The sequence below is a fragment of the Sarcophilus harrisii genome, chromosome 5, assembly GCF_902635505.1.
Source record: "Sarcophilus harrisii chromosome 5, mSarHar1.11, whole genome shotgun sequence".
NCBI classification, from domain to species: domain Eukaryota; kingdom Metazoa; phylum Chordata; class Mammalia; order Dasyuromorphia; family Dasyuridae; genus Sarcophilus; species Sarcophilus harrisii.
Window position 1 is genome coordinate 100,531,102 of NC_045430.1, and position 27,570 is coordinate 100,558,671.

At 36.7% G+C, this 27,570-nt stretch overlaps 1 protein-coding gene across 3 annotated transcripts in view; it reads left to right on the forward strand.

The window, feature by feature from the left end:
- The window catches only part of CNTN1 (contactin 1), a 249,196-nt gene extending 242,385 nt beyond the window's left edge, over positions 1 to 6,811 (forward strand). For all 3 annotated transcript variants that reach the window (XM_031938160.1, XM_031938162.1, XM_031938161.1), the window contains exon 23: positions 6,308 to 6,811. In XM_031938160.1, coding sequence (XP_031794020.1) covers positions 6,308 to 6,384 — 77 coding nt within the window. In that variant the 3' untranslated portion in view covers positions 6,385 to 6,811. The remainder of the gene's footprint in view (positions 1 to 6,307) is intronic.
- Positions 6,812 to 27,570: the final 20,759 nt, after the last annotated feature.

The window sequence follows — 27,570 nt, forward strand, 5'->3', positions numbered from 1 at the left end:
TTAGTTCCATGTGAATCTTTATATTTTAAGTGTCTTTTTTATAAACAATATATTGTTGGATTTTGTTATCTAATCCATTCTGCTAATTTATGGGTCAGTGTATATACTGTTCCCATTTATGTTAAGATCATTAGTTATATTTTTTCCATTCATCCTATACTCTTGTATTTTTTCTGCTCCTTGCACTCAGCCTACTGTTTATAAATAAGAAGGTGTTAAAAGATGGAGGAGGGTTTCTCTAATGCTTGTAATATATAAATTAATTCATCTGTTTCTTCTTCTTTGGGCTTTTTTTCTTTTCTCCTTTCCCAATTCCTGGTATCAGATTTTTATTCTTCCCTTTACTTTCTTCCTTCATATCTTCTAAAACATATCCTATTCTTCTTAATTTCCTTCTTCCCTATCCTTCTCCCTTCTACTTCCTTTTTGAGTTTAATGTATTTTTGTGCCTTTATGTGCTGTAATTTTGTTAATTATTGGATTATATTAAAGCAATGTTCTTTCCTCTTATCTCTTCCTTCACGTTTTCCTTATGTGTCACTATTATATGATAATGATTTCTCTTTCTCCACCTTTTATCTCTATTTTCCTCCTTTCGGACTTCAAAGACCATTTTAAATAAAGAACAGAGGCAGCTAGATGGCACGTGGATAGTGGATTGGCTCTGGAGTCAGGAGAGCTTGAGTTTAAATTTGGCCTCAGACACTTAACACTTCCTAGTTGTGTGACCTGGGCAAATCATTTAACTCCAATTGCCTCACAAAAACAAAGCAAGCAAAAAATTAAAAAGAACAAAATTATTGTATGTCTCTCTTATTTACATTTCTCTATGACTGGTGAAGTTACTAAAATTTTTGAGAAAACATTTGTGTCTTATTCTCCTATTAGAATATAAACTCTCTTTTACATAAATGCTGTTTCTCTGGACTCCTTAATAGCTGTTTTAAAATGTCCATAAGGTTCTGTTCTTTTATTCAATGATGTTTGAAAAATGAAAATTCACTGTTTCATTAAAGACCCACTTTCCCCCTTGCCAGAGAGAGAAAAAAATAAGATTAATATTGATATTGTATCTAAATTCAATATTGAACTCAAGTTCAATAAAAGAAATTTTATTTGATTTAAGTTAATATCTAAGCCATTGAGAGACAGAGAGTCAGAGACAGAGACAGAGAGAAGAGAAGGAGAAAGAGGAAGGGAGGGGGACAGAGGAGGGGGAAGAGTGAGCGAGAGAGAGAGAGAGAGAGAGAGAGAGAGAGAGAGAGAGACAGAGAGGGACAGAAAGAGAGAGGAAGGAGGGATGAGGTGTGGGAGAGAGAGAGAGGGAGAGAGGAGAAAGCTGATGTGAAAACAATAGTCTTGCTTACTTGTAGCAGCTTCATTTTCCTAGCATACAGATTGGGCTTATATAGTTTTTTCAGACCTACCTAGAGTACATAGCCCATCAATACTTTGTGTACCAATGTCATTACATAGGGATTTAATCTGGGAAGTCCCTAGATACATGTTGGGTACAACATTTTGGGATCATGCAGAGCAGAATTTCTTGTATTCAGCATAATGGATGTAATTACATTAGGTTTTGTATAGTGAATAGAAGAATGGGTGCAGGGGTTAAGTCAGCAAAATTACATGATCTGATAACAAGGTTGCTTTTTCTCCACAATTCTGTTGACCTCAGAGATAAGATGCTGCTCTATCCTTGTAAGAATATCTAACTTTTACAAAGATACAGATCAGAGATGTAAACTACACAGCTTACTAGCCACATAACAGTATGGAACAGTCCCAAGTGTTTCTCAATTCAAATTAAAATGTAATTTGGAAATACTTAATAAAATAATGTACATATTCATAAAATTCACATCAATAAATTGTACATATTTATTCATTTCTTTAATCATTTTCAACAAGCATTTTAGTGGTCTTGTCTTTAGTTCTCTTTTCTTCTATCTCTTTCTTGGGGATTCTTCACTCTCATTCTTGGGAATCGTACACATGGTTTTATTACCTCTGAAAATGAATCCCACATCTCTTTTTCTGTCTCAACCTGGTTCTCAAAGGTTTACTTCCTTATTTCCAAATGATTCCTAATAATAATAGTATCAACTTAGATGTTTCAATGACCCTACAGCCTAACTGTTCATAAACAAGAGGATGTTTCCAACCCAAGCATTTGCTTTGTGACATATAACAATAATAATCTGTTGGAGCATGACTATCTCTGATTGATAGATCCTTAGCATAGAGACCCATAGATAGAGTCTTGTGCTGAATTTAATCAAATCCAAGTTAACTTAGGAAAATAAGTAATATTCCTGACCTGATAAGATGGTGCTAGCCCAAATTTTTATATGTCTTCTCTAATATTTTGTCTGAACAAGATATATTAGTGAGATAAAGTGAGGAAAATGCACAAAACATGAGTACATTTCATATTAATGAAAATCTATACATTTTTCTACTAGCCAGAGGGAGAGAAGAAATTACACAAGAAAGTCTTCATAAGATAGATATATGGCAGACTCATTAACCAATTGTTCAGATCATTACTTTTCAAGTTATTTCTCTCTTTGTATGTGTGTGTGTGCGTGCATGTATGCACAGGTAGCAGGGATAAAATTTTACCACAACAAAATTCATGAGATGAATCCTAAATTCAGAAGTATGATAAAAAGTATGCCCTGGCAAGCTAATAACATTGTTTATAATGGTATTATGTAACTATAGAAAATTCTTTATGTGTGTGTATGTATGTATATAGCCAGTAAGCTAAATAGCTATTTCTGATTATTGAACAAATAGAATACAATATTTTCACAATAAATTGTGAAATAAATCTATAATTACTAGCATATTCCTGGATTCATTTTGATCTGATGAAATCTGTTTTTGCTGATATCCCTTTCATATATTCATTTACTTTCCCTTTCTTTGTCAGATACATGACTCTCTGAAAAGATAAAATGTTCTGTAACTGAACTGAGCCTATGAAGGAAGATGTACTATATCTTTCTTTCAGACAGAATTGACTTAATAAGTTTATTCTTTGAGATACAAAAATATCAATACTCTATTTAAATGACTGACCCTATATAACTACTTTGAAATAATACTTTCAAAAGTAATTTTTGTATGTGTTTGAATGCTTTTGTGTTTTTGTAGCATACACAAAAGTGTAAATTATGGATCTTTTAATGCAAAAATGCAAAAAAATTAAAATAAATATTAAATGTTTTATAGTATTACAACATTTCATATCCATTACATAATTAAATATCAATTTTGGGATAATATTTATAAATCACTTAGCAGATGCCTGCAAGTAGATGCTATTATGCTTATTTCTTATTTCCATCTTTATTCCTTATTTTCTTCCTAAATCCCCTCTTTCTTGACAAATTAATGTTGGCAGCATACACTTGTGTTTTGTTTTGAAAGTTTTTTTGTATATACATAACTCAAACCTATAATATATATGAGGTGTTTGATGAAGAGTACTTGAATGATAACTACCTTTTTAGATCAAAACATTGTTATGTCTTTAAAAGAGAGTGGAGACTGACATAATCAAGTGATAGGTTTTCCTTACTTTGCTCTTGTTAACTGAGTGAGCTTGGATATAATATTTAACTTTACTGTCTTTGATTTTCTCATTGGTAAAATAAGAATGTGCATAATATGTATACACTATTGTACAGTGTAAAGAGTTGTAATTCATTCAACAATATGACATCAATATTAATGTCAAAGTGCCTCTCTATACCTTAGTTTTATAATCTGTCAAGATTATAATACTTGCCATATTTACCTTACCCCTGAAGGATAATTTTATGGATTAAAGGAAATGTGTGCCAGAGCATTATATAAAAAGTATTTATATAAACTGTCAGAAGGAATGAAACATCATAGCATATAGAGAGAATTATTGTTAAAAATTTGAACAGTTTTACTAAAAACCGAGAGAATGTATCACTTTATATCTGTCACATAAGTCTCCTTCCCTCTTGTGATATTGTCACCATGCTGTTGCAAATCCTTCATCATCTCTCTTCAGGACATTTAGAAACAGCACCCTCTTCTGGTTGGTCTTCATATTTCATCTCCTCCCATTCCAATCCATCTCCCTCAGTTCATCTATGAATGTGATGATCTTCCTAAAGCACAGGTCCTCCCTTTCATTCCATAAGTAATGATCCCTTAGAATCATCCATACCCTCTATGTCTTCAATATGAGACTCTTTCTTTCTTTCTTTCTTTCTTTCTTTCTTTCTTTCTTTCTTTCTTTCTTTCTTTCTCTTTTTTAAAGAAAGGCAGTTCTTAATATTATTTTATTAGATATTAGACTTAAATTTTGTTTTTGAAAAAAAAATCATTGCAGACATTTTGGTAGGGGGATAGGGTAAAAGAAATGATTGGGATGGAATAGTTGGGAAGAGTGAGAGAGAAAAAAAGAGTGATAAAAAGTCTTAACTTCATAAATATAAGCAAAGAAAGTTTTTAAGTATAAGATTTCTGGATAATTATTCTCTTTGTTGTTACTGTCCACATTCTTTTTTAAAATTGCTTTTTATTTACAAGATATGTGCATATCTTGCATATATAATAATATATGGGATAATAAGGGATTGGAAATGCTATGTAGTAATTCACATTCATTTCCCAGAGTTTTTTTTGCTAGGTGTAGCTGGTTCTATTCATTATTGAACAAATGGAACTGATTGGTTCATCTCATTATTGAAGAGAGACACATCCATCAGAATTGATCATCATATGGTATTGTTGTTGAAGTATATAATGATCTCCTGGTCCTGTTCTTTTCACTCAACAATACTGAACAAAATACTCCTTTAACAGGATATCCATTTCTCCATCCTATATATTTTGATTGATTGAGCCCTAAGTCTGCAATCCTCTCCTTCCTTATCTTCATCTTCTGGTTTCCCTGGATTCCTTCAAATCTCAGCTAAAATCACAGTTTCTTCAAGAAACCTTTTTTGATTCCTCATAATGCTAGTGCTTTTCCAATGAAATTATATGTAATTTATCCAAAATACGATAGTTTTAATGTTGTCTCTATCACTTTGAGGACAAGTACTTTTTGCATTTCTATTTCAAGCACTTACTCAGTGACTGACATTTAGTAAATGTTTAATAAATGCTTGTTGACTTGATTAAATAAACTATTTTAATAAAATTTTGTTTAGAATATCAAGTGTTATCCTAAATCATACTTTAAGCCCCTGTCTGTACTTTGGAGAATGCAGTTTTTTGGTACAAATATTCCATTTTAGTTAAATTGCTTTTCTGTGTAATAATTATAATCAAATCAAATCATACATCACCATAATCAAATAATACATCTCATAAGAAATTAACTATAGAGCTTATTGGCTCCTTAAATCATCTACAGCTTAGAAAATTGATACAACTTATGTTAAGTGATTTTTATAGTCACAATAATAGGGTTAAAATGTTATCACAGGTTCTTTGACTCCAAGGACCAGTGCCAAAACCTTAAAGCTTATATTTATTCAGTGTTTCAGCCAAGTCAGGATGTGTACATTTTGAAAATGTTACACAAAAATGCAAAACTCTAGAGCTTATTGGATCCTTAAATCATCTACGGCTTAGAAAATTGATACAATTTATGATAAATGATTTTTATAGTCACAGTAATAGGGTTAAAATGTTATCACAGGTTCTTTAACTCCAAGGACCAGTGCCATCACCTTAAAGCTTATATTTATTCAGTGTTTCAGCCAAGTCAGGATGTGTACATTTTGAAAATGTTACACATAGATGCAAAATATCCACTTTCCACTTGACATGTTTTCTCTATGATTGTTTATAATGACATGATTAAAACTGGTGATATAAAACATTATTCATTTATTTCTTCTTTGTATGTCCATCATCTATTTTTGTGCTCATTGTATATTAGTTATAAGAGTCTCAGGAGATGGCGGGGCATGGAGCACTTCTTTGTAGTTTCTACTTTTAGTGGATTATTCTGGAAGATCTTCGCATACACAAATTTCAAATAAAGATCTTAGTTTCTAATGTAACCATTTATAAATATTATAAACATAACAAAAACTATCAGTTTATATTCCTTAGAGAGTAGGATAGCACTTGTTAATTACAAAATTTATAGAAATTATTGCGTTAGTACATATTTAGTTGTGAGTAGTAAAAAGCTGGCTTTAAAGGAACCATTGGATGTTCAAGATTTTCCTCATTGTAGATAGAATTATTATGATACCTGTAAAGTAATCACAAATAACAAACTATGTTTACTTTTTAGGTGCATCTGAAGTTTCACCTAGTCTCTTTGGCTTATTGCTGCCTGCCTTTGGCATCCTAGCTTTTTGGGAATTTTGATTGTAGCTTGATATCTGCTATCAATGCATAGATGTGAATGCTCCTCAAATCTTTAAGGACTACCGTTCTTTCTGATTCCAGTGGCACTATCTTAATCCAAATCAGTTATACTTTTAAAAAAATTACTCTGCTGCGTTACAGTAAATTCAAGGACTGAGACACTTAGGAACCCCTTCATCTAATGAATATTCTTTGGGATGTATACAAAATGATTTTTTAACCTGTTACAATATGCCTTATAAAACTCTTAAACTGATCTGTGACAGTTGCATGATTTGGTCAATAGAGCAAATTAATTGTTAACATCCACTAATATAGATTGTACAGTAAGAATAAAATCACCATCCAAAGGTGCTTTAATGACAAGTTGTGACATATACTAGAGACTGAAACATAGATTTATGTAATAAATGTAAGAATAACTTGGTCTGTTTGTATTCTTCTATGTTTTGTGTACTATGTATTTTAGAATGGCCTCTATCTTCATGATCTTTATTTTTAGAGATATAGTCAAAGCAAAAACATTCAGTTCATCTTGCAGAACTTTCTCAACTCTATAAACACATGTTTAAGTATTTGAAACATTTTGAAAGCTGTCCAGTTATGAAGGTTTTCCAGTAAAAAAAAATGCAAACAAGTTTGTTTTAAATGTTTAAATCCCCAGAATTAAAAATTCTGAAACTTTGTATATACATTTGAATTGTCTAATACCTTTGAATTTTAAAAAATAGAGTGATTTTCTAAATAACAGATAATTTAGATTTTTTTGTCATACTGGTGATAAATTATATTTCCAAGTAACTTTTTTTTGGAACCTTAATTTTAGGCCTCAAAAATTCTGTTTTAAGTTAAAATTTTTTTGTTAGCCTTTTCATTTTCATGTGATATTCTCATTCTTACTAAATACTTTTTTCTTTTTCTAAAATGTGAACAAAGGCTGAGAATGAATAATTGTTATTAATCAGAAGTACAAAAATGAGTCAGGTTACAATGATTTAATAATATTATATCTTCTTTTTCTTCTTCATTCCTAGGTATAACCTTCCTTTAGTCAAAGTATAAAACCAGTCAATTAACCTTGGATGTGAAAGCTTTTAGTATTTTTAAAATTTCTAACACAATTTCTCATTTTGATGGAATACTGGGGGAGAAGGGAAGGGCTAAGGGGACCAAAAGAGCACAGCAAAATATTTTTGGTTTTGTTTCCTAAAAATAAATGAACTTGGATATCTAACAGAAGCCAATAATGTTTATGTTTTGACTGTGTCTGTCAAGAGTTTTTGTAGATTGTAAAGAAGAAAAAAAGAGCATTCTTTTATCTACCTTGGTAGGCTCAAAATATTGAGTATGATATTAATCAAGTTTCTCAAGTAATCCTGCTTTAAGAACAATAAACTGAATCATATCTTATTAGCATATCCTTGCTAACTAATTAAACATAGAATTTATCTTTTTAGGTTACAGTAGAAAGTCATTAAAATATTTATAAGAAGTGAGATTAGAACTATTACTACTTTACACCTCTTTCTTTAAATTGTATAATTTTTGTACTATATATTTAAAAGTAAATGTTAGACAACTTCATTATAAAAATAGTAATATTGCATTCATTTGCTTCTACATATTTGTTATTAGAGATTTTTAAAAAAAATAGGTGAAATGGATAATTTCTCACAGAATCTGCAATTTTAAGATCATTACTAAATTTCACAAAACACAAAATTGGTTGGGAGAGAAAAACATCATATCTAAGAAAAATTAGTACTCTAATTCTTTTGCACAAGTTTAATTTTTTAAAAATTTCTCTGTGCTTTCTTTTTGCAATGCTTTTGGACAATTTAGTGTGACCAATAACACATTATATTTGCTTAATACATGTTAGTGTTTACCCGACCCTGATAATATGATGTAAGAAGCAAAACTAATTTTTTTGCATGATTGTAAAAGGTAAAAGGGGTGAAAAAGAATTTAAAGATTTAAAAAAAACCTATTGTAAAGATTAACTTAGTTCACAATAGCTCACATAATGATCATGTAACTTTGCTTTTTTCTTGTTTCACAAAATTATACCAATTTAATTTGTATCTTATGTTTAAACCATTGCTAACCAAACTAATGTCTTATTTGTTTTACAAAAAAATATTCTTAATTAAATTTTATATATAGACATATTGGTTCTTTCTTTATATTTCAAGAAAGACGATATTCATAGTTTTATTTGATAGTGATGATGCTTGAATTTTTGTTTTTAGTCTTTTAATCATTTTTTTCAATGGAATAGATTGTGCGCGAATTTATGAATGAAAAATAAATTATAATGAAATAAATGTAACATTATTATCCAAGATGTAACAGTTGTCCTTTCATTCTACCTAAAGCTGAAAATTTGTTTAGATTTGTCTTCTTAGAACCATTGTCTCATTACAACTTTACTGTAACAACTTTAAAATCTGATTGTATGAAATTTGAAGGGTGTTACAGAGAATATATGTGTGTGTATATATGCATGTTTCCCCCATACACTAAATACCAAATACAATGTTTTCAATATTGGAGTTTTGCATAAAAATTAATAGTATTTGATCTTATCATAATAACAATAGAACTAACCCATTTCCATGACATACACCATATTTCTATGCCTGCTTTTTTCAGTCGATGCAAAGTCCTTTGATAGTTTCAAAAAGTAATCTTCAGTACTTATCTGCTATATTCTGCTCATGACAATCTCACTCCCTGATGGATGGTGTATATTGTCAATGCCACTTCTTCCTACTTCTCTTATTTAGTAAGAGTACTTGAAAAGTATTGTCCAGAGTCTTTCCAAGATCAAACAAAAAACAAAGGAACTCTTTAAAAAAAAAAAATGTGTACCCATATGCTTACTAGCTTATAACCTATATATATAACCTTATAATCTAGCTTACTCTAAAGTTTTTCTAGAATATTTTTACCCTGATTCTCCTAGGAATCTTAAAAACTTGTGTTACACAGGCAATTTAAATTTAAAAAAACCTAAGTAACTATTAGCTTTTGGGGGCAACTTGTCTTAGCAAGCCAATGCAGGCATACTCTGATTTGAACTTGACAAATTATTCTATATTCCAAACTCCTTTCCATTTTTTAAAAATCTGTTGGTTCTGTTTCACCCTGAATTTTCATATTTTTCATTTCTCATTCGGCTCAGTATAGTAAAAGTATGTTGAATGTAAAGTCATGGGACCTGGTTAAAATTTATTACCTAATGTGACCTATTTTCTAAGCTGCCTTTTCCTCAGCTGGAAAACAAGGGGATTAAGATGGCTGATTCTTGATATCCTTTTAGATTTAAAAACCAAAACCTTTGTTAAATTTTTTAAATTCCAGCCTATGAAAATTTTGCTGATTTAATTTTATCCTTCACATGATTTAGCAAGAAGTTGAATCCTTTTTCTTAGTGATCTCATTTATGGGATGTTAGTGGTATTTTACTGAATTGTTCATAAACTGGCTATTAACTTGACCAGATGTTTTATTCCATCATGAAACTGAAAAGGAAGATATTTTTATATCATAGAAAAGTACTCTATCTCAGTAGAAATTAGTGGCCTAAAGCTACAGTAATTTTCTTATAATATCTTATAGTAATACACTTTACTTAAAGATATACACTATTTTACATTATAAATGTAGCCTATAACTTATTGAATTTCAAATGTAACTAGAGAAAAGAAGTTGAAATCTGCTTCAAAGGGTTTTTTTCTTTGTTTTAAAAATTTTATTAATATATTTTCAAATGTTACATAATGAGAGGATTCTGGGAAGATGGTAGAGTAAGTCAGAAAATGTTAAGCTCTCCAGATTTCGCACACAAAGAAGACAAAATTGAACTTCAAGGTGAATGTAGATTGGTTAAAAAAACAAGTTAGATTTGGGGCAGAACAGTGGTCCTCCTGGGAAAATTGAAAAAGATCCAAAGAAAGATACCAGGATAGAAGTTTAGCCTGTTTGAAATATAAACACCTCCAAGCTAGATCTGCTAAAACAGCAAATGGCAAGCCCTGGAGTTAATTGGGTTGAGTAACCTTCCAGATACAGAAACTTTCACTTCTCAGACACAGTGACAATTCAGAAGTCTGAATTAGGGAAGATTGAGGGAACTTCTGTTGATAAGGAATGCCAATTCCAGCTGTGCTGCTTAAGGGAAGCACAGAACAAGCACATATCTGGTGAATGCAGAAACTATGGGGCAGGTAATCTGCTGGCTGTGGATACTTACAGCAGGTGAAGTTCTTGGTTTGGGGTACTGTGGTTTCCCACCTAGAAACTTCTGTTACCAGTCACTCCCAATTTCCAGGCCTTCAGAAAAATCTCTGGCTACTGTCTCGCATGGTGGTTCTACCAATCTTACCTCAATCAGAGGTCTTCAGAGATCTCTGGCCACCACCTCATCGAGCAGTGGTTATACATTTGACAGAGCACCCAAGGATCACATGCAAGCTTAAGATCTTTAATTCACATATTCACATCCTTTGCTTCTGACCTCCTGCTTAGTTAGTTAACTCCTAGAAAAAAACTCCCCCCACTGCCTGGGTCTATGAGGTCACACATACAGTCAATTAGAGAAGGAGCCGCCTCCCATAGATGATGCTGATCTTAATGTGACCAGAGCTTCTGCCCTTGAGGCGGTCCATGCTAGTCACAGAAAGCCATATCCCGGGATCTCAGGCTTCAAGGTCTTAGTACTTCCTGATTGCACTGTCTGAGCTTCCTCTTTGGATCCTTACAATTCCCTCCTCTTGTAAAGCGGGGACTGCTCATCACATCAAGCTAACTAACATTAAAATAGCTCACTTGAGCCTTGAGATTACAGAGTATATATAACAGAACAAAGGCAAACAAAAGTAAAACAATAAGAACTAGGCCCAACAGGGACCAAAACCAAACAAAGATGACATGGTGTTTAATCCACTCCAGAAAATCATGTTCAGTGGGGTAGGATGTCATAAGTCTGTGGTTTCAATTGTATACACCTTTTGATATCCAATGAAGAAAGGCACAGAGGAAGGTGTATACAAGAAAAGTCATGTCTTGTAGCACTGCCTCACTAACTTTGGCAGGTGGGCATGTTGGTTTTTCATCCACTAATTCAGAGGCATTGTCTATAAGTGGAAAACAGGGCGGAGCTTCTCCTCAGGCCACCATATGAATAGCGGATAGCCATGAGAGAAGCTTACAAACCCATTGTCCAGTTCGGCCTGTCTCTAAGTGTTGCATCATCACCCGGGACAGTTCAATTTAACTGCTACATTGGTGCTGTATCTGCTGTCTTTGGTATCATGGTCAGGAGGGATATGGCTGCCATCTAAACCCTTCCACATCACTGTGGAGAGTTGGTCTGACTTATTGGCCAGTCCATTAGTTAGCCATGCTTTCGGCGTGTACCAGAAGAGCATTGTAGGGTAAGATCCAAGAAATGTGAAAATTGTAAGTAATTATATGTATATATTACTGCATCTAAGCAGGCCTGTGTGAGTTGGTTGGAGGGTCTTATAAACCCCAATACCCCCTTTTCTTGCTCAGACAGGAGCATCTTGATGGTACAATTAGTCCATTTAACAATGGCTTGGCCCATAGGGTTATATGGGATGCCAGTGGAATGAGCAATGCCAAATTCAATACAAAAGGACCTAAAGGCAGAAGATGTGTAAGCTGGTCCATTATCTGTCTTAAGTTCACATGGGACTCTCGCAATGGAAAAGCAATGATAAAGATGGTTGATCACATGCCTAAATATTTCCCCGGATGGAGTGAAGCCATGAATTGAGAGTGTGTATCCATGGTTGTAATGGGCTGAGGTTTGAGTTGATGCACTGAGGTCCCAAGTACATGAGGCTAAATAGTAATTGGGCTATACTCTATTAATATACATGATTGGATAAAGAATGGTCCCTGCCCACTCTCTGTGCAAGTCCTGATGTGTTGTAGAGGAAATGACGATTTTGGTGGGTGGAGAGAGACAGGAAGGGCTGGAGATTGACCTTGGTTCCATTCTCCATAGTTTCTGGTCGTGTGGCTGCTGATCTAGCTAGCTTTGACTCAGCTGCACACAATTGCTATTGCTGATTATCTTCCACCTCTGATCCTTCTTCACTGAGAATAAAGACTGGACGATTTTCCCTAACCTGAATTCTGACTTGCTGATTTAAAATATATGGTTCACATTTGGTGCCCAAGGGGGCCAAGAACTGAAGAAGTCTCTGGTGACCAGGAACTTGGGGTGAGTATTGTTAATAGGCAAACAGGGAACTTATTTTCTTTAAAACTAAAACCAGTAATCTTTTCAAATGGACAAATGCTAAGGTAAAGACTTCCCATCCCCGCCCCCAACCCCTTCTTAACCCCTTCAACCCTAACCTAATTAGTGGTGCTAAGGGCCATGCTTAAGCTGATAGGGACAAGGGCTACTTTGGGAATTGGGAAAGGTTTAGACTTGGGACATTAAACCGGACTCCCCTTGGTTTGTAGAGCAGGAGCAGATCTCTCGAGATAACTGGTCCCTGGTTGGACAACAGATATCTGCATATTATAATGAAAATGGTCCTCATTCAATTTCCATTGAGGCATTTTATTTATACAATATAATTCAGTTAGCACTAAGAAACCCTTTCCCTAGAAGAAAGAAAAAACCCATTGCTCCCTTGGGGAGTAGCCAAAAGAGGGAGGCCTGATATTGGAGGAAGGCAATGAAGAGATTAAGGACCATATCCCCACAGGGATGGAGACTTAATGAGAAGGGTGTGGTGGACTTTCCAATTTGGGAGGCAGCTTCACCCCACCTCAGGAGCAAGTGATTGATGACCACCTATCAACCCACCCTCCAGGATGGAGGGAGGAGGGAGGGGGGGCAGGACAGCACCAGCACCTTCCCCCAGCATCCCTAGTATCCAATTATGAGTAGATTACAAGAGGGTTTAATGAAGGCCAAAGAAAAGGGGGACGCTGGGAGCTCCAGCCACCATATCTTTCCTGTAATTTTTCAGTTTAATGCCTCGGTCAAAAAGGTTAAATACACCCCTTTAACATAAGAAATCATCAAAGACCTAAAAGGCTTGCAATTTTATGGGGCCCATCAGCTTATGTTAAGATGCTATTAGAGAATTTGGCTTTGAAATCTTGACTTAATGACTGGAAATCTATAGCGGGGGTATGCCCAGAACCTGGACAAAATTACATGTGGTTTTGAATATAGTACCTTGTAGGAACAAGCCCAAAAAAATAGTCAAATGCTGTTCATGTTGGAGATCACCTGTGACCTACTAACAGGTATAGGTCCCTATGCAGACGCCAAGCACAGATTAATTATCCAATAGCAGATATGAGCAAATTGTTGCTAATGCTATCAAAGGGGAATTTGATTCCAATAAAATGACAAAGGTGAGGCCTTTCACAAAATAAAAAAGGGGCCAGATGAGCCCCTTTTTACCTTTTGGGACGTTTGAGACCGAATACAAGAACTAATGAGGAAAAATTCACCAACAGCTATTTTAATAAGGCAACTTACAAGGAAAATGCTAATGAGGTGTGCAGAAGGATTATACTAGACTTGGCAAGGATGCTCCCTTTAGAGGAGTTCATAAGAGGGCCACAATGGGCACAAAATGCCTTTTTATAGCCAGACTATGATGCAGACTTCCCAAGATCCCAACATGGTAGACAGGGTCCCTTCTGCAAGGGGACCTGAGAGACACGCCAATCCTTTCTGGTGGTAAAGAGGGCATCTGAAAGCCCAATGTTGGGTAACAGAGGCAGAGTGGGAGAAAGCAGGGGGGAGAACAAGACCCAGTACCCCATGTCCAAAATGCAACAGAGGCTTCTATTGGGCCTCAGATGTAGACAGGTTCAGGGAAGGGATGAGGGGCCCAGCCCCCAGGGCCCCAGGGGCAAAAAACATGGGATGATGGCAGCCAATGGTGCACCCAGAGAGGCCCACGGCCAATTCCCCAAAATGTCCAATCAGCCAAAGCCTTGATGGGAGAAAGGGGATTACCAATCAATCAGCCAGGAAGCAAACCCGATGGGAGAAGGGATTCAATTATGGAGAATAGAGTTTGTATGCAGCTGAGACAACTGAGATACCCCCTGGAGGAGGGTGAAATCTTGTTCCTCTCCAGCCTATGGACCTTTGCCCAGGGCAAGTAGGCTTAACCATTTTTACCTCCTGAGAGTAGTACAAAAAAAGGTCCATCCACACACTGATTGGGAAACTGGGGAATTTGATAAATCCCAGTCACCAATAATAGGCAGAAAATTGGACTTATCACCCAGGAGAAATAGTAGACCAGGTTTACCTCAAATCCTAATAAGCAGCTTGGTGATAGTCACCTAGATTCTTGATTTCCAGATCACAAAATCCAGCAATATATTGACAGAGCTTAAAAACTGACCGACCTATGCTCATGATCTTATATAAATGGCCTTCCATTGAAGGATTGGTAGACACTGGTTCAGATTGGATTGTCATTAGAGGTGCCAATTGGCCCAGTCATCAATTAAAGATTAAAGCAGACACCTACATGTTCCTGGGAGGGAGGGATCAATTAGAGCCAGTTAGTGCTGTCCCCTAAGGAGATGGAATTTTAAGGCAAACAGGAGTTTTACTTTTATAGTAGAAAAATCCCCATCAATCCGTGGGGAGACGTTTTACAGCAAATTAGGGTTAAAATGAGTACTTAGGGGTTTTTAAGCAGGGTTGCTGTTAAGGCTAAGCCAACTTTCACCGTTCCCATCCAATGGAAAAATTGATACACCAGTGTGGCCCTTTAGATAGCAAATAAAATTTGGGGCCTTATTAGATATAGTAAGGAGCAGCTTGACCAAGGACACTTAAAACCTTCTCTAAGTCCTTGAATTCCCAGTGTTTGTTGGGGAAAAGAAATCTGGAAAATGGGATGTTAAAGGATTTAAGAAAAGGAATGAACAGATGGAAACTATGGGAACCTTCAGCCTGGACTTTCATTCCACCAGGCCTAAGAGAATGGCCCTTTTCCATAGGATATTAAGGATTGTTTTACCTATCACTCTGATAAGGAGGATATGAAAAGGTTTGCCTTTTCAGTGCCCAGTGTTAATTTAGCTGAGCCTTTATAAAAGTATGAATGGACAGTTTTGCCAAAGGGAATGAAAACAGCCCTAATATGTGTCAAAATGTATGTCACTGCTGTTTTGCTCCAGTAAGAAAAAGCATTCCAAAAGTTATGTTATTACATGGATGACATCTTGGGATGTGCACCTGAGGAAAAAATGTTAGAAGCATGTCTACAAAAGACCATAGAAACACTAAGGAATTACAAATTATACATAGCACCAGAAAAATTCAAAGAATGTCCTTTTCAATATTTAGGATATGAAGTATACCTAAGGTGCTTACAGTTCAAAACTGCCCTTAAGAACAGAAAAGCTAAACACATTGAATGATTTTCAGAAATTGATAGAGATATCCAATGGATGCGACCAGTGTTAGTTTGACTACCTATCAGTTACAACTGTTATAAGGACATTTTAAGGGGAGATAGTGCTTTTAAATTCACCACACCAGCTTACAAAAGAAGCTCAAGAGGTTTGAGAGAAGTTGAACTGGCTTTATCCAATTGGTTGAAAGAGTCACCAAAACCCTTGAGATACGTTTTCACACAAGAGGCACCCACAGCAGTCCTTCATCAAGGAGACAGTGTGATAGAGTGGGTGAACCTCCCGGTACAACCAGAACAAAGCCTTGCACCCTACCCAGTGCTTGTGGCTAGAATTTTATTAAAGGCCACTAAGTGAGCCGTACAATTATCTGGGACAACACCTGACGATATACACCTTTTATACCAATACACAAATTAATGTATGTTGTGAGACCATCCTAGAGTGGCAAATTTTATTAGCCATGGCTCCAAATTTTATACATAGGTCTCCATTTAAAGATAACTAAACTATTACATAATTAGCGATGGATTCTTGAAGAAAAAGTTTCTAAAGTTCCTCTTAAAGGACCAACTATCTTCATAGATGCATCCAAACATAATATTTGTGCTGTGTACTCTCATGATCTAACTATAAAGAGAGTAGTCAGAACTTCTTTTCAGTCCACTCAGCAGAATGAATTGTACGTGATCATTCTAGCTCTTGCTTATTATCCAGGAGACATAAATATAATATCTGATTCAGCCTATTCAGTAGGTGTGGTACAAAGAATTGCCACAGCCCAAATAAAATTTGTAGCCTCTAATATATATCAGCTCTTTAAGAAACTTCAAGAGCAAGTGAGAAAGCATCCAGGTAAGATCTATATATTACATGTCCATTCTCATAGTGGACTTCCAGGTCCCATATTTGATGGCAATTCAAAGGCAGATAGCCTTCTAACTATGTTGGTCAATACCCCTTTATTCCAGGAAGCCCAGGCATCTCATTCTAAATATCATCAGGCTGCTAGAGCTTTACGTTTGCAATTTGGAATAACAAGAGAGGAAGCTAGGAGCATAGTAAAAGCCTGTATGGCTTGCCTTCCTTTCCACACTCCTACACTGCCTCCGGGGAAGAACCCTCGTGGTTTGAGACCCAATGAAATCTGGCAAATGGATGTGACCCATTATAAATCTTTTGGTCATCTATCTTTCATCCACGTTGTGGTAGACACACTTTTGGGATTCACTTTGCAATACCAGCAGCAAAGAGACAGCCGAGTGGTCACTGAATTCCTCATACAAGCATTTGCATTATGGGTGTGCCACAAGCAATAAAAACAGATAATGGTCCTGCTTATACTTAAAACATTTTGCACACTTTTGTGCACAGTATAAGATTTTTACACACACGGGCATACTCTTTAATCCTCAAGGACAGGCAATAGTGGAGAGGAGAAACAGAGATATTAAGACACTCCTCCAAAAACAAAAGAAAGTGGGAGCCACAGGTAACCCTAGAGAACTTCTAAATCTAGCTCTTTGTACTATTAACTTCTTGATTTTTGACAAAGATGCACTGGCTCCGGCAGACAGGTTTTATAACCCACCGGAAGGTCAGTGTCCAGTGCAAGCAGCTCCACTATTTTTAGATAACTGCCAGGTGATGTGGAGAGACCCAGAAAGTGGTGAATGGAAAGGACTAGATAGGCCAACTGCTTTGGGGAGAGGGTTTGCTTGTATCTCTACAGGTGGAGAAGGAATCAGATGGGTGCCAACGAGCCATATTCACCTTGTCCATCGCAGAGAGACGGAGCAGACCCTTGAAACAAAGGAGAAGACCCAAGAAATATCGGGTGGTTCTGTTGCTGATTGTGCTCACCATTGAAAGAGCATGGCAAGTTATGTGAGTCTTGACTCATGGACATCAAAAGATTGTAGGACTTCAAAACCCTCAGGAATCATTGGATTCTCTGAGACATGGGACTCGAAAATCCTCAGGAATCATTGGATTCTCTGAGACATAGGACTTGAAAACTCTCAGGAATCATTGGATTCTCTGAGAAATGATAAGACTGTTACAGGACTTCAAAATCTGCTGGAATCATTGGATTCCCTAACACATAAAAAGACTTTTGCAGGACTTCAAAAACTCAGGGGGATCATTGGATTCCCTGATATGTGAAGCAATGGACAATAGATTGGTTTTGGACTATCTCTTGGCTGCTGAAGAAGGTGTATGTGTGACTGTTGTTTACATACCCTCCTACTAGGACTTCTGGTGATCTTTTCCAACACCATGTTGATTTATATTGTTTGCTATTCTACTACTTTTGTGTACAATTCATGTTTGTTACACCACATTGAGCCTGCACTGACTGTGGGGAGAGTCATCCCTAATAGCCTCTGCGTTATTGCTATGTGCTTGTGTAATACCTCCCATGCTGATGGGTTTGTGCATAATAAGACCCTTCAGCCCAGAAACCCGCTAGCAACCCCCATTTCCCTTTGGTGCTTTTCATCTCCCTTCCTGAGATGCCAGGGAGAGCGTGATCATCTCCTTTCTAGTGCTTTCACCGCCTTTCCTGAGAAGTCAGGGAGGCTGTGATCACCTCCTTTTCGGTGCTTTCACCTCCTTCCCTGAGAAGTTAGGGAGGCTGTGATCACCTCCCCTTGGGGGCTCTGACCTCCCTGAGGAGTCAGGGATGGCATGACCACCTGTGTTCTAAAATAAAAGAAAGCGGGAGATGTAATGGGCTGAGGTTTGAGTTGATACACTGAGGTCCCAAGTACATGAGGCTAAATAGTAATTGGGCTATACTCTATTAATATACATGATTGGATAAAGAATGGTCCCTGCCCACTCTCTGTGCAAGTCCTGATGTGTCGTAGAAGAAATGACGATTTTGGTGGGTGGAGGCAGAGAGAGACAGGAAGGGAAGCTGGGAGAGATTGACCTTGGTTCCATTCTCCTAGCTGCTGGTCATGTGGCTGCTGATCTAGCTGGCTTCTTGACTCAGCTGCACACATTGCTATCGCCGATTATCTTCCACCTCTGATCCTTCTTCACTGAGAATAAAGACTGACGATTTTCCCCTAACCTGAATTCCTGACTCCTGCTGATTTAAAAATACACGGTCTTCACACATAGTTACATGGATGGACTGCCTTTTAACATGAGTAATGTCCATTTGCCATAGGGTATTAGGTGACTTACCATGAGAATTTGTTGCAGTATTTCATGAAGCAGGACAAAAAGGAGCACAAGTAGTATAGCGGCAGCTTCTGCTTTAGAGATGCCATATACAGACTCCGCAATGAATGGGCAGATAAATGAAATGAAGCATGTGCCTTTTGGGAAGGGCAATCAGAGCAGAGGCCACACAAAGGATAAAAAGGGGCATTAGCTACCTTATTGCCCTCAAATATGGGACTGATACTATCAGTATGAGACCTAAATTGCATGATGAAAAGGAGTAAGACTCTGTTCAGTGCATCCTGAGCCTGATGAAGAAGATCAGTGATGGTAGAGTGCTTGTCATCTATATATGTATGTGATAGTTGTTGGATACGTTGACAGGCATAAAAAGACTGTCCATAATGATATTAATAGTTTCTTTATATAGTTACATGGCATGTTTATTGGCATACAATTCATTTTTCTGTGTGGAATCACAGGGAGACATCAAGAACATGTGTCTCTTGAGTGTCCTCCCTGTATATTGTTGTCCTGTGATCTTTGATAGCATCAGTAAAAACATTAGGGCCTTGCACTGTGTCTGAGGAAAGAGATCCAGTGGCGATACTTACTTTTAATCTTTTGTACAACTGCTTAAGTGGCTGAGAAGTATGCAAAGGAGCTAAGGGACAAAGCTGAAACAGGACAGGCCATGTTGAGTTATCCTGGGCAATAGCGAGCATTTGCTATGCTGGTATACCAAGAGCCAATTAAGGAGGCTGTCCTGAGATAAGTATGGCCTGTTGACAACATTGCCACAAAAAGGAACCAAGTCCCTCAATCTTATTGGACAGGATATGTGAAGGTCTAGTCGGTACAACCATTCTATGGGACACTCACCTTGGTGCAGTGTGGCGAAAAAAGGGCTTATCAACAAATGCTGACAGCATCAGGGGTATGAAGGATCAATTTTAGAGGTAGGACAAGTGCACAGCAAAAAAATAGATTCTAATGCTGCACAAGTCTTTGCAGATCATGATTGTGGTGATTTCAGGGCAGAAGGGCCTTTCAAAACATCATAAAAGGGGTGCATAACAGAAGGAGGAATAGGATGGATAGACTGCAACCACTGTAAGGTCCCCACCAACTGTTGAAAGTTGTGAAGAGTTTTATACTTACTCTCATCCACCTTAGGGGGCACCTTAGACACAGTAAGGTCTTGAAGAATGTTCCCCAAATAGAGAAATGGAGGCTTAGTCTGTATCTTGTGTGCTGCTACTACAAGGTTCTGCTGATGTGATGTGTTGCACAATGTGCTGTGACCTTGCCTCTTCCTTAGTGGACACCAGTGTATCATCCATGTAATGGAGAATATAAACAGTTGGGTATAGACTTCTGACTGGTATAAGAACTTTGTTCACGTACAATTGACAAAGAGTGGGACTGTTAGCCATCCCTTTTGGTCATACTTTCCATTGGCACCTAGTGGCTGGAGCTTGTAAATTAATAGCTGGAATGGAGAAGGCAAACTTCTAACCCTATCAATAGGATATAAGGGAATAGAATAAAAGCAATCCTTTATGTCAATAACCACCATATGATATTCTTTAGGGGCCATATTAGGAGATGAGAGGCCTGGTTGTAGGGCTCCCATGGGTTGCATGGTAGCATTCACAGCACTCAAATCAATTAATATGTAGCATGCTTTGTTCTTTTTCCTAATTACAAAAACAGGTGAATTATAAGCACTAAAAGAGGGCTCAATATGATCCAGTTTCTTTTGTTCAATAATCACGGATTTCAAGGCAGAGTTTTTCACCAGATAGGGTCCACTGATCCACCCATATAGAAGGGTCATATTTCCATCTTAAGGTTGGGCACTGCCAGGGCCTTCTCAGTGGCCCCTGTTAGCTTTCCTCAATGTGTAATGTTGTCCGAAGGGCTTTCAGTAAATGTCTTCCCCACAAGGAGGTTCTGAGCCCAGCAATGACAAGAAGCCTAAAGGCACCCTTCTGATTCTCAAACTCCCAATGAAGTTTCTCACTAGACTGGGAAGCATGTTGCATGCCGCCTACCCCATTAACTGTTACTATTTGAGTTTGAAATGGCCATTCAGGAGGCCAAGCAAGTTTTGTTATTCCTTGAAATGGCCTGTTTTCTGTATAAATAGTACACATGCGTTTTTCTCATCCAATTATTTGAGTAAAATTCACCTCACTAAAGAGATGTAATGGGAGTGCTTTGGCAATTAGATGATCTCCCTTTAAGTTCACAGGATATGGATGAGGATTGGTGACCAAGATAAATGGTTCTTTATGTTTTAATATCATAGTATGTACAATTACAGATACATAGTCTGAGAGTCCAATCACTAATCTATCTCTAGCCTTGGATTGTATCTCAACATGTGCAGTGGTCCATGGGTTGATATCAAAACGCTCAACTGCATTCACTAAGTGCTGGCCATATTCCTCATCACAGTCTCTTTAACCCTGTAGCTCCTCTCTGGGTAGGTTCCTGATCTATCGGGTATGCATTTGGGGACCCCATGGGGCCCCTGCACCTGTTTCCCTGGAGCACAGGATTACTTCTCATCCTGGTCCTACAGAATTTTTCAACAGTGCCCTATCTTGCCACAAGCAAAAGCAAAAAGATTTTCTGCCCCCTAGTGGCATTGGGCTTGGAAATGTCCTTTTCTGCCACAGTTATAACATTTTTTTCCTTCATCCTTCCTGTTCATCCCCTGTGTGATTCCCTGGGCATTGCATGAATAACCATTCCCTGCCATTGCATCTGCATTAACAGCCTCATAATCTGCTTCATAACATTTGTCTATAATCTCAGAGATAGGAGCTTCTTTAGAAAGTCCAGCCCACTTTATAGCTGCATACTTTATTCATTCTCTCTTTTAACAGTTGCCTGAAAAAAAGATCAGAAGTACCACCTTTCCCTATAACTCTGTCAACTGCTGTTCTTAATCAAGACACATAATCTTGAATAGGTTCTCGGGGCCCTGTTTTATTGAAGTGAGATGTTGCTGTACTAACTCCTCCTTATCTATTCTCTTTCAAGCCTGTATAGTGCACTGTGCAATAGGTGGAAATACAGTCACATTATATAAAATCTTAGCCTGAGTTGTGGAATAGCGGCCAGTACCAATGCCAGTAAGCACAGACTCCTCTGGGTCATGATGATCATTGACCACAGTATGCTTCTGAGCCGATTTAGCAAATTCTGATAACCATACTACTGATGGGCCAGGAGTAAAACAGTAAAACATGGCATCTGCCATGGATTTCCAATCATTCGGGGTGAGGTCATACCTACTTAATAACAGCTGTAACATTTGTATGGTATAGGAAGCATTCAGGCCATAATTAACACAAGCTTGTTTCATTTCCTTCAACATTTTAAGTAGGATTGAGACATGTATCTGAGCTCCAGCCCTGTCATCCTCTACTGGATAGGTCTGGAGACCCCAATCAGAATCCTATGGAATTACATTCTCCCCCTCAGCAGCTGCCCTTATCAAAATTTCCTGTGAAGCCGAGCCAGGGTGGCTCTTTCTGTGTTCTATTGGAAAAGCAACAGGTCTTTGTAATCTTTTGTCTCTTCTCCAGCACAGCCTGTAGGTGGAGTTCTTGCATTTCTTGTTCTCTCTGCTGGGAAATAATCCTTTGTTTTCTGCCTCAGCCTTTAGGTGGAGCTGTTGCACTTCTTGTTCTAATTGTCTTAAGGTAATCTTTGGTTTATCCTCTAATTCTGCCCATAGGTGAAGTTCCTGCACTTTTTGTTCTAGCTGCTTAATCCTCTCACCCATCCCTTCTTGCTGAGCTGTACTTAATGGGTGTGGGAGGCAATTTTCCTGTAGTTCAATTCTTACTGTATTCTTTTCATCTATTTTATTTATTTATTTATCTATTTTATTTATTCACTATTTTAGTCTTCTAAGGGATGTCCTAATGAAGGGTATAAATGCCTCAGAGTTGGAGAGCAAACCCCCTGCTCTTCATGCTGTTTGTTAAAAGATCTCCTGTCCGATTTTCTAACTTGTATGCTTGAGGTGCATGTACAACTGTACTCTCGGATTTGGTCATAGGTAGACTTATACTTAGACTCATAAGCTTCACTGCCTTCCCTTCCAGGTAGAGGCCTATTGTAACTTCCCGATTATGGGTTTGGTAATTTACAGCGCTGCCTCCATGTTTGGGTCACCACTTGTGGTTTTCCACCCAGAAATTACTGTTACCAGTCACTCCTAATTTCCAGGCCTTCAGAAAAATCTCTGGCTACTGTCTTGCATAGTGATTCTACCAATCTTACCTCAATCAGAGGTCTTCAGAGATCTCTGGCCACCACCTCATCGAGCAGTGGTTATACATTTGACAGAGCACCCAAGGACAGTCACATGCAAGCTTAAGATCTTTTATCTACATGTTCATATCCTTTACTTTTGACCTCCTGCCCACTCTTAGTTAATTCCTAGCAAAAAACTCCCCCCACTTCCTGGTCCTCACAGCTTATATCTCATCTATGAGATCACACGCACAGCCAATTAGAGAAGGAGCCACCTTCCGTAGATGATGCGTATCTCAATGTGACCACAGCTTCTGCCCATGAGGCGGCCCATGCTGGTCACAGAAAACCACATTGGGGATCTCAGGCTTCAAGGCCTTACTACTTCCTGATTGCACTGTCCATACTTCCTCTTCAGATCCTTACAAGGTTCCAGGACAGAGGAAAGGACTGAAGGAGAATAAGAGGCCATAGACACCATCTCCCCCTCTCACCTAGGACAAGAAGTGATAACACTTAACAAGCTCTTATGGGTTTGTTTTGTATTTTTGTTTTTTCTTTTTTTTTAATGAGCAGGTAAAGGAGAAAGGACGGAACCATAGAAAATTACTATGTATTCCATAGAAAGACTGAGGTTTATCTTCAGAGGAGGATACTGAAATTTTAAAAGGCCTTTTCTGCCCAAAAGAACCATGCCCCAAAAATAATTCATAGAAAAATTTTTAAAAGACTTTTAAAAGGAAGAGAGATTGAAGAATTTTTTTTAAAAAATAAGAGCAATATAAGAAAAACAAGATAATATAAAGAAAATCAGCTAAGTAGAAAGGGAGATCCAGAACTTAAGAAAATGATTCCTTGAAAACTAGAATTTACGTAGATTACTGGAAGGAGAGAAGAAAAGAGAAGGAGGAATGGTTCACAGGAGAGGGTAAAGGAGGGATTCTTGGAAGAGGTGGTAGGCTAAATAATAGCAGAGGGGATAGAAGTTTAAGTAAAAATGTCAGCAGAAAATGTCTGTTTCTAACAAATAGATATATGATTTACATAACTTATGGCCTTTGCCCTCATGGAATTTACAGGACAGTGGATATATGTATAATATCATAATGATCAAGATTAAATACCATGGGCTAATTGATTTAGCTGACACAATTATAGGACTATGGTTAAAATTATTTGGAAATAAAGTGTTGTCATTGTCTTTAACAATCTAAATTAAACAAAAATGTGTTTATTTTTAAGTCAAGAAGATCACTATTTTCATTTTAGTAGTAGAAAATGATTGAGAAAAAGATGAACAATGCATACCCAACAAAAAAAACAGGAGATTATTTTATTTTTTAAAAATAATTTTTTTATTGATCTTTTTTTTAACATCACCTAGCTTTCTCCCTGTGTATCATAGAGATCCCCTCCTACAGAACTTTAAAAAAAAGATATAGAAAGCCAAAAATTCCAAACTTGAACATTCAAAGTTCTTTCTTCTAAAAGACTAAAAGCAAATAAAAAGGTTTTAAGAAAAAAAAACAAAACATGTTATTTAAGAGGATAAGCATATTCCCGCCAGAATAAAGTTAAAAACATTGAATTCAATGTTGTACTTGCAGTTGTCTGAGGAGAGGGTTAGAAGCAAGAATAGTATAAATACAATCTACCTTGTTTTTAATAGTATTTCAATTGATATTGGTGAAGCAAGGAATACCTATCACTGCTACAAGATGTCTATTCTTAGAAGATAAATCATTAAATCAAACAGATTGTGTTTCATTAAGTATTTCTTTCATTGAATTCAATACATTGTATTTGTCTAAACTGTGAAGTTTTTAGCCTTTGGGCTCTGTGAAAACTCATTTCTGCAATTGGAAGATAGAATTTCTTTGGGAAAACATTTACTGAAAGAGAATAACCATTTTAAAAAAAAAATTTTTTTATTATAGTAACTTTTTATTGACAGAATCCATGCCAGGGTAATTTTTTTTACAACATTATCCCTTGCACTCACTTCTGTTCCAATTTTTCCCTCCACCCTCCACCCCTCCCTAGATGGCAAGCAGTCCTATATATGTTGAATATGTCCTATATATCCTAGATACAATGGTTGTGCAGATCCAAACAGTTTTCTTGTTGCACATGGAAATTGGATTCAGAAGGTAGAAATAACCTGGAAGAAAAAAAAAATGCAAACAGTTTACAACTTTCCAGTGTTTTTCTTTAGGTGTAGCTGCTTCTGTCCATCATTGATCAATTGAAACTGAATTAGGTCTCTTTGTCAAAGAAATCCTTCATCAGATTCATCTTCATACAGTATCGTTGTTGACGTATATAATGATCTCTTGGTTCTCTATTTCATTAGCATCAGTTCATGTAATTCTCTCCAAGCTTCTCTGTATTCATCTTGCTGGTCATTTCTTACAGAACAATAATATTCCATAAATTCATATACCACAATTTCCAACCATTCTCCAATTGATTGGGCATCCACTGAGTTTCCACTTCTAGCCACTACAAACAGGGCTGCCACAAACATATTGGACATACTGTCCCTTTCCTTCTTTAGTATCTCCTTGGGGTATGCCAGTAGAAACACTGATGGATCAAAGGGGTATGCACAGTTTGATAACTTTTTGGGCATAATTCAGATTGCTCTCAAATGGTTGGATTCGTTCACAGCTCCAACAACAATGTATCAGTGTCCCAGTTTTCCCACATCCCTTCCAACACTCATAATTATTTTTTCCTGTCATCTTAGCCAATCTGACAGGTGTGTAGTAGTATCTCAGAGTTGTCTTAATTTACATTTCTCTGATTAATAATGATTTGGAACTCTCTTTCATATGAGTGGTAATGATTTCAATTTCATCATCTGAAAATTGTCTGTTCATATCCTTTGAGCATTTATCAATTGGAGAATGGCTTGGTTTCTTATAAATTAGAGTCAGCTCTCTATATATTTTGGAAATGAGGCCTTTATCAGAACCTTTAACTGTGAAGATGTTTTCCCAGTTGGTTGCTTCCCTTCTAATCTTGTTTACATTAGTTTTGTTTGTACAGAAGCTTTTTAATTTGATGTAATCAAAATTTTCTATTTTGTGATCAATAATGGTCTCTAGTTCGTCTTTAGTCACAAATTTCTTCCTCTTCCACAAGTCTGAGAGATAAACTATCCTATGTTCCTCCAATTTGTTTATAATCTCGTTCTTTATGTATAAATCATGGACCCATTTTGATCTTATCTTGGTATATGGTGTTAAGTGTGGGTCCATGCCTAATTTCTGCCATACTAATTTCTAGTTATCCCAGCAGTTTTTGTCAAATAATGAATTCTTATCCCAAAAGTGAGGGTCTTTGGGTTTGTGAAACACTAAATTGCATAGTTGACTATTCTGTCTTGTGAACCTAACCTGTTCCACTGATCAACTAATCTATTTCTTAGCCAATACCAAATGGTTTTGGTGACTGCTGGTTTATAATATAGTTTTAGATCAGGTACAATAGCCACCTTCATTTGATTTTTTTCATTAATTCTTTTGAGATTCTTGACCTTTTATTATTCCATATGAATTTTTGTTGTTATTTTTCTAGATCATTAAAATATTTTCTTGGAAGTCGATTGGTACAGCACTAAATAAATAGATTAGTTTAGGGAGTATTGTCATTTATATATTTGCTCGACCTATCAGGGCACGTGATATATTTCCAATTGTTTAAGTTTGCTTTTTATGTGGAAAGTTTTTTGTAATTTAGCTCATATAATTCCTGACTTTCCTTTGGTAGATAGATTCCCAAATATTTTATGCTGTCGACAGTTATTCTGAATGGAATTTCTCTTTGTATCTCTTGCTGTTGGATCTTGTTGGTGATGTATAAAAATGCTGAGGATTTATGGGGATTTATTTTATAACCTGCAACTTTGCTAAAGGTATGGATTATTTCTAATAGCTTTTTTGTAGAATCTCTAGGGTTCTCTAAGTATACCATCATATCATCTGCAAAGGTGATGTTTGGTTTCCTCACTGCCTATTCTGATTCCTTTAATCTCTTTCTGGACTCTTATTCCAAGGCTAGTGTTTCTTACAATATTGAATAATAATGGTGACAAGTGGGCAACCTTGCTTCCTCAGATCTTACTGGGAAGATTCAGTTTTTCCCCATTGCATATGATGTTACTGATGGTTTAAATATATGCTCCATATTTTAAGAAAAGTCCATTTATTCCTATACTCTCAAGTGTTTTTATTAGGAATGGATGTTGGATTTTATCAAATGCTTTTCTGCATCTAT